The sequence below is a fragment of the Berghia stephanieae genome, chromosome 3 (assembly GCF_034508935.2).
Source record: "Berghia stephanieae isolate SIO BIC M18660-M18661 chromosome 3, UCSD_Bste_1.3, whole genome shotgun sequence".
Classification (NCBI taxonomy): Eukaryota; Metazoa; Mollusca; class Gastropoda; order Nudibranchia; family Aeolidiidae; genus Berghia; species Berghia stephanieae.
The window spans coordinates 68,561,668-68,579,251 of NC_088362.1; the positions used below are offsets into that span (position 1 = coordinate 68,561,668).

The following is a 17,584-nucleotide window of genomic DNA, read 5'->3' on the forward strand; positions in this document are numbered from 1 at the left end:
AAAAGTCTCGAGCATCGCTCTAGTCATCGGTGCTTTCATTCAATACCTAGTCATTGGTATTGGGTATTGACGTTATATCATATTTTAAACAGCTAACAAAACACAAACGTCGTAAATAGATCAAAATGGTTATAGGTATCAATGTTTTATTATTATACAAAGTGAATTTATTTAATGTATTTTAAGTTTTAATACAAAAAAGCCATCCAAAGCTCAGTTGAAGTGCTACTTCTCGGGAATTCCCGACTTTTCCTTGGTCATCGAGTTCGGGAAGTTTTGAGTGTTGGTGGCCGATGACTTGAGGTATCATCGAGACTTCCGCTCGACACTAACCCACACCTGTTATTTTCCTGTCTGCTTCGCACAAGACAATACAATTTAGTATCACACGTCCACAAAACTAGATCCAACAACATACTTTTATTCGAATCAGAGATAAAAATAACTACCAAAACAAGGAAGCAAAAATGGTGGAAATATGTTTAGCTCATATATGAATTTAAAACATTCCGATAGCGGTGTGGATAGGCAGCTCAGTGGGTTAGGCCACCTTTCATTTTACTCCTTTTAGCTGCACAGATTCGACCCAGTCGCGACCGCCCCCCCCCCCCCCCCCCCCCCCCCCCCCCCCCGGACACACACACATTTTTTTTTTTTACTTTTTCTTTCTTTCTTCCCAATTGGTTTTCATTGTTTTCACTTTTGTTCCGAGTTCCGAGCAAGAGTTTTTTTTTAATCAGTTGAATTTTTTATTTCTCCGATAATATTATTTCATTATAATTTAATTTGCTCTAGATCTATTATTGTTTTTTTTTTTTGTTTTGGTCAAATGATAATAATTATAATAATAATAATAATAATAATAATAATATAATAATAATAATAATAATAATAATAATAATAATAATAATAATAATAATAATTGTAATATTTGTTATTATTATTACTATTACCATCATAATCATTATTATATTATTATCAATAATAATATTATTTTTATTATTAATACTCTTATTATCATACTATTACTATTATTATTATTATTATTATTATTATTATTATTATTATTTTTATATTATTATTATTATTATTATTATTGTTAACACTATTCCCTGCTCCGAGGAAATCTCTATTTTTCTTTTTTTTTTTTTTTTATATTTTGACCTAAACCTTAGAGTTTGTTTTTTTTTGCTAAACCTTTATGTAAATGTTCCGTTTCTGAGCATGAATTTCTTAAATTGTTTTTATTTTTTAAAACAATTATTGTTTTTATTTTTAAAACAATTATTGTTTTTTTTTTCTCCTCTATCTGACCATTTGGTCGCTCTCTGAATATTTCTGTTTGTTTGCTTTTTAATTATTTATTCTTTTTAGACACTATTTGAGATCGGAGTGGGGACGAATATATTTGCTAGAAACTAGAAAAAAACAAAAGAGAGAGAGAGAGAGAGAGAGAGAGAGAGAGAGAGAGAGAGAGAGAGAGAGAGAGAGAGAGAGAGTTTAATAATAAAAAAAGAGGTGGGGGGAGGATGGATGGGACATTTATTCCTTTCAACGTTCTGTAAAAAGAAGACGGAATTTTAAAAAAAAAAAAAAAATACGTTACCAGGATTCGAACCCACAACGTCGATTATGGTCAAACTTCCAGGCAGACGACTAAACCATTCGGCCATGACACCCACTTCGAAGTCGACGCATATTGTGTATATGTAGTAACAACTGATTTTAATGTTGATAATTTTATGTTTTTATAGATATTTTATTAACTTTCCTTATTTCTATGTGCATCTGGAAACATTCCATGTTCTGGAATGTGGATAATTGTTTAAAAGAGCGGAGTTTCAAATATGCGTCTGGGGATAGTAAAAATTTGTTATCCCCAGACAGGTGTCTGGGGATAACAAATTTTTATTATCCCCAGACAGGTGTCTGGGGATAATCACAGCGTAAGAAAAAAATACACTTTTTTCTTCGTTGTTCATAATATTTCATCTAGAGTGTCTATTCTATCTGATAATACTGATAATGTAAAATAAATACAGTATCTGTTAATATTAATGACAATCATGTTTTTTCAATGAGAAATAAAAGAAAAAGGTTTACCTCATTTTTCTATGTTTTCAGTGTTTCCCATAGCAACAAATTTTATTCAGAAGAAAAATTAATAACTTGGGTTCTAGTGTAGTAGTAGTAGTAGTAGTAGTAGTAGTAGTAGTAGTAGTAGTAGTAGTAGTAGTAATAGTAGTAGTAGTAGTAGACATATAAATATAAAGAAAATTTAAAGTGGTAATCAGGTGATCAGTCAGGAAGATGTGGTCTACAACACTACACTACTGCATACATAAATCAATTCATGAAATTTGCGTATCTTCCCGGGTTTTATCAGCCAGCCTCACAAATATTATAAAATTTTACAGGGCTGGGTATTTTATTATTGAGATTTTCAGCTTTCATAGCTTTGAGACTGACCGACTTCCCGTTTTTGTTCCTTCTCCATCTTGGCGAAGAATGAGAATGTGAATGAGTGCTGCCTCGACATTGGGAGTTGTTCTGTAGCCTATGCGGGTTAAAACAGGCTTTGGGTCATACAAAAAAAATATTCACGGTTTATAAAGTCAAACCCGTTATCAGTTGATCCAATATTGTCATATTGGACTATCAAGAGGACATTTTGGTAACACATACTTACCCCAGACGCACATCACTGCAGGGATACCGCCATCTTTGATTTCGTTGCATTTGCCACGTTGGTGGACTCTTAATTTTTACTGAAAAAAATAATGCTCTTCTATATATTTTTAGAGATTATTCGAGACAATTTACAGTGCAATCTAGAAAAATGTTTAAGTACAAACATTCTTACAGCGTTTTTATTTACTAAGTTATTACGAAATTAGATAAAATTACATAAAATTAAGAAAAAGCACTTGTCCAAATAGTTTAGTTGTAAAAAAATAAACGAAGGAAAAAACGCATCAGCCAATCTTACTTAAAATACCACCACCACCACCACCCTCTCTCTCTCTCTCTCTCTCTCTCTCTCTCTCTCTCTCTCTCTCTCTCTCTCTCTCTCTCTCTCTCTCTCTGTGTGTGTGTGTGTGTGTGTATGTGTGTGTGTGTGGGGGGGGGGGTGTGGGTGTGGGTGTGTGTATGTGCTATGTGGTCTGGAGGTTTGACAGCCGCCTTCGGATCGGAAGATCTTGGTGTCGAGCCCCGCTCTGAGAGGTGCAAAGTTGGAAAAGGCTCTTTACTCACATTTTCTCATCGTATGCAGGTGTAAAATGGGTACCTGGTCGTCAACAGCGTTGTCTCTGTCGGGGGAAAATGTGATATCGCCTTACACCTCTTGATTCGCCGATACTTTAAATTTTAAAATTCTAGTCAAAATTGACAAAGGATCCCTCAAGGATTTTTTAATTTCAAATTTTTCTGTCCAACATACTTTTAGTACTGACGGGTATTTTCATCAAATATGTTCAGAAAGTAAAAATAGACTTTAAATTTAAAGCGTTAGTCTGTAAAGACGTTTATCCAGGTCTGACATCCGAACCCAATCATGGGTCTAGTTTAACATTGGTGTAATGGACAATATTTTTGGGTCATTTTTTTAGATCTCCATTACAATAATGAGCTCATAATGAATTTGGTTTTTAGACCTGCAAATACGTGCACGTCAGTCTGCATCAGTTTGCTACAATAATATAATATGGTTTCAAAATGGACAGAACGGAAACGTGCGTAACATCATCAAAAATTGCGCTCTCGTGTTTTTTAATATGGCAGCTTCCAAGGTTGATCTTACTCAATATTCGACAGAGGATTAGAGTGTATTTGAAAATTGAACTTAACAAGGTAATGTTAGAATAGTATGTGAAATTGAAAGAATCTCGAGACTGGATGTTTTTCACACGAGGACAACTTAACACACCGGGGTTAGGTTCGTAAGATAATAATTGAAGGCTTCCTATCAAATGAGAATGGATTGCTGTTTTTTGTATGAAAAAAAAGTATCATATTTCATTGTCGAAATAAACGTATAATGACGTATTTTGAGAATATTGATTCTTTCCTCTTTTTTTTTCTTTTCTTTTTTTTTTCTTTTTTGTTTTGTTTGTGTGTATGTGCGTGTGTGTGTGTGTGTGTGTGTGTGTGTGTGTGCAAGCTGTTTTTTTTTTTTTTAGAGACAAGTACTAGAGTACTTGCCATAGCTCCCTCCACAAAACGACGTCCTGATTATGCTACTACGCCAAATCTATGGGGTTTTTTTTTTAGAAATAAAGAAGAGAAAAACTACGCTTTGCTGATTGGTGGTTAACCCATTTTCCGATGCTACCAAGTGGTCGACGAGTCACTGCTGTCGTGCCAATGTTTCTTTTCTTTTTCCAATTAAGAAATAAATAATGAAAACGAGAAGAAACATTTATATTACAACTCGATTATGTATCATGAGTTCAGAGCCTTAGTAACTTTGTTAAGAGTTGTGTGTTCCAGTTCACTATCGGGTAGGGGATGGGGGGGGGGGGGGGTTATAAAAAAAAGGTAGCTAATATAAATAACCATTGTAAACTGGAGAGCACATTTCTGCTATAAGCGATTCTTCATTTGAATACAATTTTCCCTCCATAAATTACCCAAAGTGGTCACTTACATTACACTATTATATATATATATATATATATATATATTATTATATATATATATATATATATATATATATATATATATATATATACATAGATATTTTTTTTCTTTCTTTTCATATATTTGCAATGCAGTCGCAGGAGCTCAAAAACTTCAGGATCAAGCAAAGTCAAACGACTAATTGAGGACTGCCACTGGTCCCCAGGCTGATATTTTGGGTGTAAGACGAGCTAGATTGTTATAATAATAAAAAAAGGGGAAATATATAGATAAATTTCAGAAATGTTACCAACTTCATAAATGTCAACATCTATGTTGGATATTATCACATAGTGCTGAACCATGGAATGTTTTGTTATACACACTTTTATTTTTCGCGAACAACTCTGAAAGTAGTTTTCTCAGATTTCTCAACGTATGCTATCATAATTATTATGCTTCCTATCTTTGTCTTGGAATGAGATTACTTAGTTTTGTCCTGACCCTGGCCGGAGACCTTGGCTGGGAGGGAAACATACAAATGTATGGTTAGAGTTTGGGGAGATATTTTTTTTTCCTTGTAAATCATCTCTCTCTTATGTACTGTTGGTTTTTATTTTTTATAAACATATGAGTTTTAAACATTTGAGTGTATTCCTCTTAGTGGGATCTTGTGGTAATGTCTGGGTGAGACTTTTAGGTGATCTCAAACTGAGTACACTGATAGTGTGCTCTTGGAATCTACATCTGTTCCCTATTTGAACCATTTCCCCTATGTCTTACTTTTTCCTTAAGTCCTTTTAGTTGTATATCTAGATTGTTTTTACTATCCAATTTTCTTCGTTTTTTACTGGCGCTGAGATGACCTAAATGTGTTGCAAGCGCCGTAAAACCCTTAAAAAACATTTTTAAAAGCATAATTACTTAATAAAATGTCTTAATGATTTGCCTCATGACCATCGAACTATTGATTTTAAACTACTTTTTATATCTAAAATGTTGCGTCTCATCGGTTTTCTTAAGTTCATGTTACTGCCCCCAAAAAGACGATCGTGGGTTTTTGCAGAAAACCTACAATATTGACGATATTTTTTCCCACTATGAAGTGCTTCGAAGTTTCAATTTGATACATGCATAAGATGATATAAAACTGCTGAAAGGTACATGAAACATAAAACTTTTAAATGGTTTGACTTCGTATTTAAATAGATTCTAAAACGAAATGGTCTCGTTAAAAGATCAACGTTTAGAATCGGCCATTTTTTCTGCATGGATAATCATGCGTTTCAATTTCGTTTTTGTTTTTTGTTTTGTTTTTTAATGTAGACAATGGAAAATAAAAGATCTCCTAAATCGACCTCTCAGACAGATGACGATAAAAGATCTCCCAAATCGACCCCCAAACCAGTTGATAAACGATATCCCCTGAGCGACCCCCAATTACCCTGTGAAGACACAGATGGCTCCGGTGTGGCCGCGACGACCAGCAATGTTGGCATGGTAACCATTCGTTATGGCGCGACTGGTGACGTCTTGAGCACCGCAAAAGAACCCAGCGAAATAGACGACGAGATATCTCTGGAAGGAAGTCATATTAATAAGTAAGCATCTTCTAAATGCTCACTGTCCCATTATCGATTGTTCGATAACCAACAGCAACTCTTAACATGTAGGATGAGACATGACGCCTGTGAAGTGATTTTATATTTTTCATACGACAGAGACATGCTGCTAACGGCAGGTATTCATAATTTTACACATGAGCACGGTGAGAGAATATGAGTAAAGAACCTTTTCCAATGACTCCTCTATGCGAACCCTGGACCCTCCCATCCGAAGACGAGTATCATACCACTTGGCCACAGAGACGACGATATTCACTGGAAGAAAGTCATGAAAGTTTCTTCTATGATAACTACTGTTCGAGGTGATCTACTAAGTATACGCCGCTACTGTCCCATTTACGATCGTTCGATACGATAGAGGAATGACTCGCCCAGTCTTTATTCTTCTTTTCTTCAGTCCTCATCCGACAGTTGGTATGGACCACCGATGAAGCTTTTCCAGCCTCTTCTATCGTTGGCCAGTCTTTCCATCTCCTGCCTGCGCATCCCAGACCTCTCCAGCTTTAACAGATCTCTCCTGTAGGTTGACCTTGGTCTTCCTTTTTTCCTCTTTCCGGATTGATTCCATTGCAGGACTGTCCTTGTGATATTGTCGTTTGGTTTTCCCAATCTGTGTCTTTTACATTTTCTTTGTTTTTAATTTTGTCAATCCATTTTATCTTCACGATTTTGCGGAGACATCCATTGACAAATGTTGGGAGGTGGTAAAGGATGGATTTAGTGGCTTTCCAAGTATCAGAGCCACACTGGAGGACAGATTTGACATTTGAATTGGATATTTTGAAATTTGTTTCCATTTTAATTTTTGATGCTTTCCAAATGTTGTTGAGTGATTTGAAAGCTACTCTGGCTTTTTTAATTCGTTTCTTGACATCTGTATCTGTGTCGCCGTTTTGGTTTACAACACTGTCTAGATATGTGAATTCTTTGACTTCGTCTAGTTCTGAATTGTCAAGGAGTAGAGGAGTTTTGTTTTCTGTGTTCAGTCTCATGATTTTTGTTTTTACAATATGGATTTGAAGACCGATTTTCTTTGATTCGATGTTAAGTCTATATGTTTTATCTTGCAGTTGGGTGGCATTGTGTGATATTAATTCTAGATTATCAGCAAAGTATAAATCATCTAGCTGGTTCATGAGTCCCAATTGTATACCACTTCTAGTATTTTCCAGGCTTCTTCTCATAAAGAAATAGAAAAGGAGACAGCAGGCATCCTTGTCTAACCCCAGTTTTGATTGGGAAAGAGCCTGTGAGGCTGTTGTCATGGATGATTTTACAGCTTGTGTCCTTGTACATGCTTTGCATAAGGTTCACCAGTTTTGGGATATCCATAGGCCCAGGCGAGTGGCAGGAATGTGTTAAAGTTTCTTGGTGTTTCTGTAACGTTGCATGTTTTTAGAGGACTGGGTTGTTGGCCCATTGCCCAACCCCCTATCCCGGAGGACCAGGATTATTGTCAGGAGATTCACTCCTAGACAAATAGCCTTCCTAAGCTCTTGAGCATTGTCCGCCCATGACATTAGAGTATCCTTCTACTAGACAAGTTGCCTTCCTCGGCTCTTGAACCTTGTCCGCCCATGGTTTTACATCAGAGTGTCCTTCTCCGTCAGGTTGCTCTTGAGTCCTGTCAACCCGTGCTGAAGAAGGTCATCTCGCCAAGAAGAATATGACATGTAGAAGACATCACACTACAGGATGAGTGTGAGGTGGGTGAGTGAGGAGCAGAGCATGAACCACCCGCCGGTAGGTTCTGTCTCCTGCACCTTGAGGAAGGGGATCCTCCTACTCCCTAACCCAATTCTAACGCTGGGGACTCGGTCGCACTCATAACAAACTCGGTGGAAACAGGGAGGTCCGCGGGAAGGTGTTGTTATGGACACAATAATGCATGAAAGGCCATATGCGATAATCTCTGTCAGACAGGGTTACGTGGCGATCAATGCACCTGGAAATGAGAGGTGTTGGGTTCGAAATGCACATCAGTTTCGTTTCACTCAGCGAGACATCCAGTCCAGACCTTGCAGCTCCCTAACTCGCCCAGTAGCAGAACCATTATATGACAAAAACACTTTATTCAAGAAATGGCAAGAACATTTTGCTTCGATAAATATGACTTATTAAAATGGCCCTCAACATATTTTTTTTTAAATGATAAATAAATAAATAAAATAAAATAAAATAAAATAAAATAATAATAATAATATAATAATAATAATAATAATAATAATAATATAATAATAATAATAATAATATAAAAATAATAATAATAATAATAATAATAATAATAATAATATAAAATAGTCTTAGATCTGAGACCTCATTGATCATGAGGTTACGATGAAAGATACGATTAAAACGAACCTGGCATGTGTTACCTAGATGGGTCGTTCATTTTAATAGAGCCGACCACATTCTAAAATGATACCTACTCGTGCTGTTCATTTTTAAGGACCATAGAGCTGTATAATAATTGATCGGTCAATTGTGTTGCAGTTGACATTTTATTTTTTACGCTATGACATCTAAATTATTTGTATACATTGTATATAAATCGATTAGCAAATCGCTTGTGTTTCTTATCTGCTGTGTGTTTCGAACAAAATGATCGTGGGACACTATTTTACGGCTTTGTGGCATTGTGGTATGACACTGCTTCTGATCAAGTCACGCTGTGAGAGGTGCAAAGTTGATTGTGTCACTAGAAAAGACTTTTTACTCTCATTCTTTCACAATAATCACGTGTAAAATGAGTGCCTGGTCAGTAATAGTGTTGTCTTCGTTGTAAAAAAAAAAAAAGATAATAATATAGTAGTGCCTTACAGGCGTCATGTTCGTCCTGCGTGCCAAGTGTTGCGGTTGGCTTGGGACTCATTATATAGATAGTATGCGCTGGGCTAAGAAGCTCACAACATTGCCACCCGGAAGTATAACGGACCAACACACAAAACTCGATGTAACCATGAACGTTTATAGTCTGGTCAATGTAGTTTAGTGAGAATTACTCATAAACGTGGATGGCAAAAAGCAATAACAAAGACCTGAGTGATGTCAACTTCATTCTATCTATAGCGCTAGTTCGTTGCTGTCATGTATCAAAATATTTATTTACCGCCATCGCCAACCATGAGCACATCATAGCGCATGGAATTGAAATTGGAACTAATGGCAAAGTGATAAAAATAAGCAGAGAGGTGTATTTATGGGAAACGGCGATGGAGTGGTTGTGTTTATCTGCGTGTGTATTATACTGCATACACACATGCAGTGTGGATAGATTCACACGATGCACACATAAGAAGCTGTCAATATCACAGTAAGTCATCAGTGGTCGAAACCACCGAGCGCAATTTTTCTTTTTAAAAACGTTAAGTAATTTATTTTTGTTTACTTTGGCCGGGTGAAATTAGTTCGAGGAAACCGTGTCCGAGGTAAAAGTTAGTTCGAGGAAGGAATGGAATGATTACAAAGAACAATAAAGAAAAAAATCGGGACATTCGAACGAGCTCGAGGAAACTGTGTGTTCGAGGAAACCGTGCTGGAGTGTAAAATGATTGTCATTCATATTTGTCTAAATCTGTTTACGCTGCATTGTTGTGAACGTTCTGTGTGCTATATATAGCTAATTCAATACCATTACTGGATTATGTGTGGATTGGGTGTACAATAAATGGTTTTATAGAAATTTAAAGAAAAAAATATGGCTCTTATTTACACACTTTTCAAACAAATCCTATTCTTTTGTCTATAAAATTCTTCTTAACAACCTACGTTGTCACCTGTTAAAAATTACTACATTTGACTTCGTATTTAATTTGTGAAAAAAATCGTTAAAGGTAAAGGTTTAATAAAAGTTCTTGCTCGGAGATGTTTCCAAAACTCCTGACGTTGCCATCGATGTGTGGAATTTGGAGCAAATTTTTATTTAATGACTGAAATAAAGCGTCACATTTCAACAACAACAACAAAAAAAACCAGATTAATTGCTTATGGCACATATTAAGCTGACACAGTACACAATGAACGTCGAAAGTGACCTAACCTTGACCAAGCCATGGTAACGGAGGATGGGTATATTTATTTGCAGGTCTGACAACACAAATTGTTATGAGCTCATTATTATAATGGAAATACTCTCAAACCAACACAAATGTCGTCCATTACAACAATGTTACAACAAGCCCATTATTGTGTTCGGTTATCAGACCTGCAAGCTTCGGTTGAAGTAAAGGACAAATTCTATGAGTCATAAGACGCCGTTGTCAACAATATCCCAGAAGTGGAGCACATCTACCTTCTTGGCGACTTCAACGCGCGAGTTGGTGCCGACAAAGAATCATGGCCAACCGTTTTGGGGCACCACGGCATAGGAAAGATGAATGAGAATGGTCAGAGGCTTCTTGAACTCTGCTGCTATCGCAAACTATGCGTGACAAACACCTACTTTCAGAACAAGGCATGTCACAAGGTGTCATGGAGGCATCCAAGGTCAAAACACTGGCATCAGCTGGACATGATCATCACAAAGCGCGATTCTCTTAACAATGTTTGTAACACCAGGTCCTATCAAAGCGCTGATTGCGACACCGATCACTTGTTGTCACAAGGGTGAAGCTGACACCAAAGAAACTTCATCACTCAAAGAGAAAGGGCCAGCCCAGGATCAACATCAGCAAGACAGCTTACCGAGAAAAGAATATAGAGTTCAACGAGCAATTTGAGAAGATTCTCAACACAGCTCATAGAAAAGCAGAACAAAACGCACAGGACAGCTGGAACTCTCTTAGAAACGCCATTTACAGCACTGCAGTTCTGGCATATGGCAAAAATGAGCGCAAGAACAAAGATTGGTTTGAAGCCAGCATTACTGAGATGGAGCCAGTCATTGATGCCAAGCGCAGCGCACTTGTCAACTATAAACATGAACCAAGTTAGAGGAACCTGCAGGCGTTGCGAGCTGCACGCAACAAAGCACAGCAAACAGCTCGACGTTGCGCCAACGACTACTGGCTTCAGTTGTCGGACAACATTCAGCAATCGTCTGACAGTGGCAACATAAGGGCCATGTATGAGGGCATCAAACAGGCGACAGGCAAATCTACAAAGAAAACTGCGCCTATTAAATTAAAGACAGGGGAAGCCATCACAGACAAGGACAAGCAGATGGGAAGATGGGTAGAGCACTACTTGGAACTCTACGCCAGAGAAAACTCTGTCACCCAAAAAGCGTAGACGCAATTGAAGAACTGCCAGTACTGGAAGAACTAGACACAGAACCAATTATGGAGGAGCTCAGCAAAGCAATCGATGCTCTGGCCTGTGGCAGAGCACCCGGTGACGACAGCATTCCACCCGAAATCATCACATGTGGAAAGCCAGCCCTCTTGGAACCACTACATAAACTCCTGTGTCTTTGCTGGAGAGAAGGCAAGGAACCCCAGGATATGCGCGATGCCAAGATTATCACCCTCTACAAAAACAAGGGAGACCGTAGTGACTGCAATAACTATAGGGAAATCTCTCTACTGAGCATTGTGGGTAAAGACTTTGCCCGCGTTGTCCTCGCTCGACTGCAAGTCCTCGCTGAACGTATCTACCCAGAGTCGCAGTGTGGCTTCAGAGCCAAGAGGTCGACAGTGGACATGATCTTCTCAGTACTTCAGGAGAAATGCAGAGAACAGCAGATGCCCCTCTACATTGCATTTATTTACCTGACAAAGGCATTTGACCTTGTTAGCAGGAAGGGCCTTTTCCAACTGCTAAAGAAGATTGGCTGTCCTCCTCAGCAGCTTAGCATCATTGCCTCCTTCCACGACGACATGAAGGGCACCATCAGCTATGACGGTGGAGCCTCTGAACCCTTCCCCATACGCAGCGGCGTGAAACAAGGCTGTGTCCTCGCACCGACTTTGTTTGGTATATTTTTCTCCTTACTGCTGAAGTTTGCATTCAAAGAGTCCGCAGAAGGAGTCCACTTACACACCAGAAGTGATGGGAAGCTGTTCAATCTGGCACGGCTGAGAGCAAAGACCAAGGTCCGCACAGTCCTCATAAGGGAAATGCTATTTGCAGATGATGCAGCTCTATGCGCGCATACCGAGGAAGACCTTCAGCGGCTGATGGGCTGGTTTTCCCACGCATGCAGGGAATTCGGGCTGACGATCAGCATCAAGAAAACAAATGTAATGTGTCAGGATGTCCCCTCTATACCAGCAATTTACATTGACAACGAGACCTAGAAGTCACTGATCACTTCACATACCTGGGCACAACCATCACCAGCAACCTCTCACTTGATGCAGAATTAGACAAGCGTATCGCCAAAGCTGCCGCTGTCATGGCACAACTGAGCAAGAGAGTGTGGACCAACAACCAACTCACTTTGAACACCAAACTCAGAGTATACCAGGCATGTGTACTCAGTAGCCTACTGTATGACAGTGAATCCTGGACAACATATGCCAGACAGGAACCGCCTGGAAAACTTCCACATTCGCTGTCTACGACGAATTCTCGGCATCAGGTGGCAGGACAGACTCACTAACAATGCAGTGTTAGAAAGAGCGAACTCCCTCAGTATGCATCTCATGCTCTGCCAGCAACGTTTGCGATGGCTTGGTCACGTACACAGGATGGACGATGGACGCATACCCAAAGACATCATGTACGGTGAACTAGCTTCTGGACGGCGTCAACTGGCCGTCCAGCTCTGCGCTTCTATGATGTCTGCAAACGAGACATGAAATTGACAGGCATCGACTCAAACACCTGGGAGTCGCTTGCTGACGACCGCAGCGGCTGGAGATATGCGGTGATGGAGGGAGTGAAGAGGGGTGAGGAGAGGAGAAAGATGAAGTTTGAGGAGAGGAGAACAAGGAGGAAAGAGAGGCAGCAGATCCAAATACCAAACACACAGTCAAACTACGTGTGCAACAACTGCGGTAGAGACTGCCATGCAAGGATTGGTCTGCTGAGTCACACCCGTCGTTGCTCTCAACAGGACTGATGAGACTAAGGCCATACAGGGCGCAAACCATCGTCTCTTGAGACGGAAGGATGCCTACTATCAGACCTGCTGATACGAACCCGTAGGACCCAATGTTAGGTCTTTCTGCACATTTAGTAAAAAAGCGCTTGATATAAACTACTAAGATCTGTTTTGTTTTGTTTTGTTTTACTTTCCTCTACTGTTACTTACATTGTTTTTATGTTCGTTCTTTCTTCCTTCCTTTCCCCTTTTTTTTTAAATTCGTAATTTAAGGCTTCTCTCCCCCCCCCCCCCCCCCCCCCCCACCACCACCACCAACCGCCTTTTCTTTTATTCTTCGCCAGAAAGCTTCACCGATGTAAAGGGTGTCATGACATTGTGCAGTCGATAGCGGGGAAATCCGACGATAAATGATGAATTATGGGGAATTCAATTTCCATCCTACAAAACTATGTTGCAGTTCAACGACATAACTTTTTATTTTATTTGGAGAGAAAACTTCTTCGCACATCGATCGATTAATATGACCCTTAACCCTTAAAAAAAAAAGTCTCAAATCCGTGACATTTTTAGTCTCGGGTTTGGGATCTTAGATCAAGTTGAGGGTCATCTTAATATATCGAAATTCGAAGTAAAATTTTCTGGCCAAAATAGGAAAAAAAAGTGTTTTGTCACTGTAAGGCACTGTGTGCTTTAATTTAATTTGATAACCATTGTCTAAGTTGTGGTTTGGCAAATAGGATAAGAATGTTTTAGATTGTCAAACAGGATCAAACTATTAATATTAATACGTTTTATTTTATTATTATGGCTCTTACATTCTGAGTTATGTTATATTTTTTAAACAATAAATAGAAATAGAAATTCAGAAATTAGTCACATAGTTGTTCTGTTGATTGTGTTTTGTTTGTTTGTTAATTATTTGTTTTGTTTTTGTTTTTATCGGTTTTACGGCGTTTGCAACACAGTTAGGTTATATCAGAGCCAGCTGTTGCTAGTTATTTGTTTATTAGTTGAACAATTCAGGCGAGATTGAATTTTTATCAAATCACAAATGTGACCTTTTGTCTCAAACCGGTAGTATTGAGCTGAAATAAAATGCTAAATATTACATTTAAAATTAAAATGAGTCATAAAATTTGGTTGTTGGCAGTTAAAACAATTGTCGTCGTTGATTTCATAATAATATTATCGAACACGACAAGCTTCACATAATATCATATCAGCAACAACAACAAAAATATCGGCACATTGCACATTATATACTATGGTAATTATGTGTTGAAATCATGATTTATCCCAGTTATTTCTATTTGTTTTATAAAATGCATACAAAATATATCTGTATTTTATAATATGTCATTTATGTGACCAAATTATGTTACCAACCACCGTGAAATCCAGTATTTTCAACAATAGATTCAAATAATAATAATGATAATGATAATAATAATAATAATAATAATAATAATAATAATAATAATAATAATAATAATAATAATAATAATAATAATAATAATAATAATACAGCAACATATGCGCAATTCATTCTTCCAATATGTAATCAAATTTTGTTTAGACCTCGCTGATAGACGTCTATTTTTTTTATTTTTTTTAAATATCCTATTTTGAAGAACTCCTAGTCTAACATGTCGATCGAAGAGATCACTTAAAAGGAATTATGCATCAAACAGCGGGCTGTAATTAGATATCCTTACTGCAGAGAGATGTGCACTCGTAAACATTCAAGAAGGGCTGAAACTTGTTTAGGGCGACATATTTGTTGGCATTAGAACCTTTCAAAGGTGGATTATGAATTTTACTGGATCTGATGCTGTCTCCGCCAACATTAGCGACCAAGCTGGTAATTGTTCTCCATAAACTGCAATGACCGCATTATATCAACAAAAATATTGACAAACTTATCCGAGCCAATAGCGGATAATACAATCAGACACTTTGCAAAGGTTTGGAATTTCATAGGGAAAAGTTGTTCGAGAAATCCTGGGTTACAGAGAGGCTTGCTGGATACCGTGAGTGCTCGTACAAATGCATGCGCACATTAACAGAAGCAGTTTTCGTGAAGTCGAAGACCCCTTGTCCTTTTTTTTTTTTTAAACTTTTGCAGTTCCAAATAACTTAGCTCCAAATGACTTTCAAATGACTCTTTTCCTTTTTTCAAGAGTTAAGAGACACCCCAGGGGGACAATTTATGGCAGTGAAGGCGAGGTGCAGGCGGAGGTTACTCGATGGTGCCGTAGTATGTCACGGTAATTCCTCGATGACGCGATGCAACAACCAGTCTGTCGTTGGCGACTCTGTGTGCATGGGAGCGGTGTTGACATATAAAATAACAGGCAATAAACTAAGCTTTGTTTTGATAACTTGGTCAATTTACCCTTCGAGCTATATAGTTATAACTTATTGTAGCGACAGACGATATTACAGAGCTGAATATTGGTCATTTTATTACATCATGGACAACAAGAACAACCAGGAAGGAACTTACATAAGCATAAACAGTCTTTCACTCTTCACGACAAGATAAAAATACATGGGACATAACTCTGTCATAACTACACATACCATAACAATTACACAGCTATTTCCCATGTATTATATTCCTTCCCTCGACCTTTGAGATAAACTTTATTAGGAGTATGAGAGCTATCCTTTCTATTTAAAAAATATAGCCTTGTGGAGAACATGGTGCCATTTGAGTCAATAAAAAAATTATACGGCGCACAACTCTACTGAAAGATTTGAAAATCAGAAATGTATTTTTTACAGATAGATAAACAGATAACTTGATTTCCTTTTATAATTTAAAGTCAGTTTGAAAGTTCGTTGAGTCAAACAGATATCATAAAATATGTACCGTCGACACTAACACTCTCAAAAACAATCAATTTCGACACTGTAAAAAGTTGTCAGTTTGGCATTTTTACGCAAATCGTTGCATTCGAAATGATGTATTCACTTAATTACTTTAAGGATTTCAGATCTACACTAAGTTTTCAACAGTTTTCATCTATTTATGACATCAAGTATTATAATTGCCCCTTTGATACTTTCAATGTGATGGTTTCGGGTGGATAATAATAATCGAAAAAATCGAAATTTAAAAATAGAAGTTGCATTGAAGGTAAAAGAAGGTTTTAGAAAGACCTTATTAAATGTTATGAACAGTCAGGTGGCTCCGTAGCGCAGTTGATAAGCTGTCAGACTCTAACCTTGAAGGTACTGGGCTCAATCCCATTGTGGACATTTTTTAAAAAGTTTACTTTATAGAGAAAGACATTATTTTTTTTATTATAGTTACTGGACATATATTTAAGACCTTAAATTAATCTATTATTATTATTATTATTACTATTATTATATTATTATTATTATTATTATTATTATTATCATCATCATCATCATCATCATCATCGTCATTATTATTATTATTATTATTATTATTGTTATTATTATTATTATTATTATTATTATTATTATTATTATTATTATTATTATTATTATTATTATTATTATTATTATTATTATTATTATTACCGAAGTAAACATGATCTACCTATTATTAACATACAAAAAAAAAAGGGTTTATTTTTTTAAAGACGACTTCTCAAAGTTTCCCCAAGCTCCTTTAGTGCAAGCGTTCGATTTACAGTGGAACTTGAATACAACGGAAATTGTTGAATGAGCTAAAAAAAAAAATCCCCATTGTAGCCGAGTCCGATATATCCATACACGCGGTATTTGAAGGGAGGGAATACTGAAGGAAATAGATTATGCAAGGGACATATTATGAGTTACCTCTTTAAGTAAATAAATCAAAGGATGAGACTGTGACTTCCATCCTGACTCTCTCCATCACTTAATTAAGAGGGCATTGCTCCATCGCCATCACCGTCTCTCGCCTTCTCTACCACTTACTTAAAGGCGAGTTGGAACTTGGAACAATAAAATTGTTACATTTTATCATTTTTCCTTTCCTCTGCTTTCCATCCATCCCAACCCCGCGACTGATAGCCACTGCCACTAGCAGTACTCCAAAACTCAAGTAGCGCACCGTAACAGTGATAAGAAAAGGTCGCAGGCTTCACATTAAGCTAATTACCCACACACTGCTCACTAGGCATAGTTACCCAATGGTCACGAGTCGCACACCACTCACTCAATGCCGAAGGCATTAGGCCATAACACACTTACAGGAGTCTCTATGCCCAAGTGTAACATGTTGATCCGACAGTTACGCACTTCTCACTATCCTTTTGTTGCGTTGCCTTGGTATGTTACGAAAAGGACATAGAGAAATGCCCATACTGCGCACAATAACTGCTATTCAAAC

General features: G+C 37.5%; 2 protein-coding genes across 3 annotated transcripts in view; one reads left to right on the top strand and one right to left on the bottom strand.

The window, feature by feature from the left end:
- Positions 1-17,177, bottom strand: part of LOC144968281 (cold shock domain-containing protein E1-like) — a 50,481-nt gene extending 33,304 nt beyond the window's left edge. Inside the window, exons 1-2 of one of the 2 annotated variants that reach the window (XM_078906482.1) lie at positions 17,050-17,177; positions 2,690-2,768 (exon numbers count right to left, since the gene is read on the bottom strand). The gene's annotated coding sequence lies outside the window, so the exon portion shown is untranslated. Of the gene's footprint in view, positions 1-2,689; positions 2,967-17,049 lie in introns of those variants that run through there. The other variant, XM_078906483.1, reaches the window with a different exon arrangement.
- Positions 3,736-14,102, top strand: LOC144969633 (uncharacterized). The gene is made up of 3 exons (XM_078908776.1): positions 3,736-3,852; positions 5,947-6,221; positions 13,575-14,102. The coding sequence occupies exons 2-3, from the start codon at positions 5,950-5,952 to the stop codon at positions 13,642-13,644; spliced, it is 342 nt and encodes a 113-aa protein (XP_078764902.1). The 5' UTR covers positions 3,736-3,852; positions 5,947-5,949; the 3' UTR covers positions 13,645-14,102.
- Positions 17,178-17,584: the final 407 nt, after the last annotated feature.

Excerpts from the sequence above, each read along its gene's own strand:
- LOC144969633 (XM_078908776.1), top strand. The coding sequence starts at position 5,950 with ATGGAAAATAAAAGATCTCCTAAATCGACCTCTCAGACAGATGACGAT. Across the intron at positions 6,222-13,574 it reads GAAGGAAGTCATATTAATAA|AAAGCTTCACCGATGTAAAG; the intron begins GTAAGCATCTTC and ends ATTCTTCGCCAG.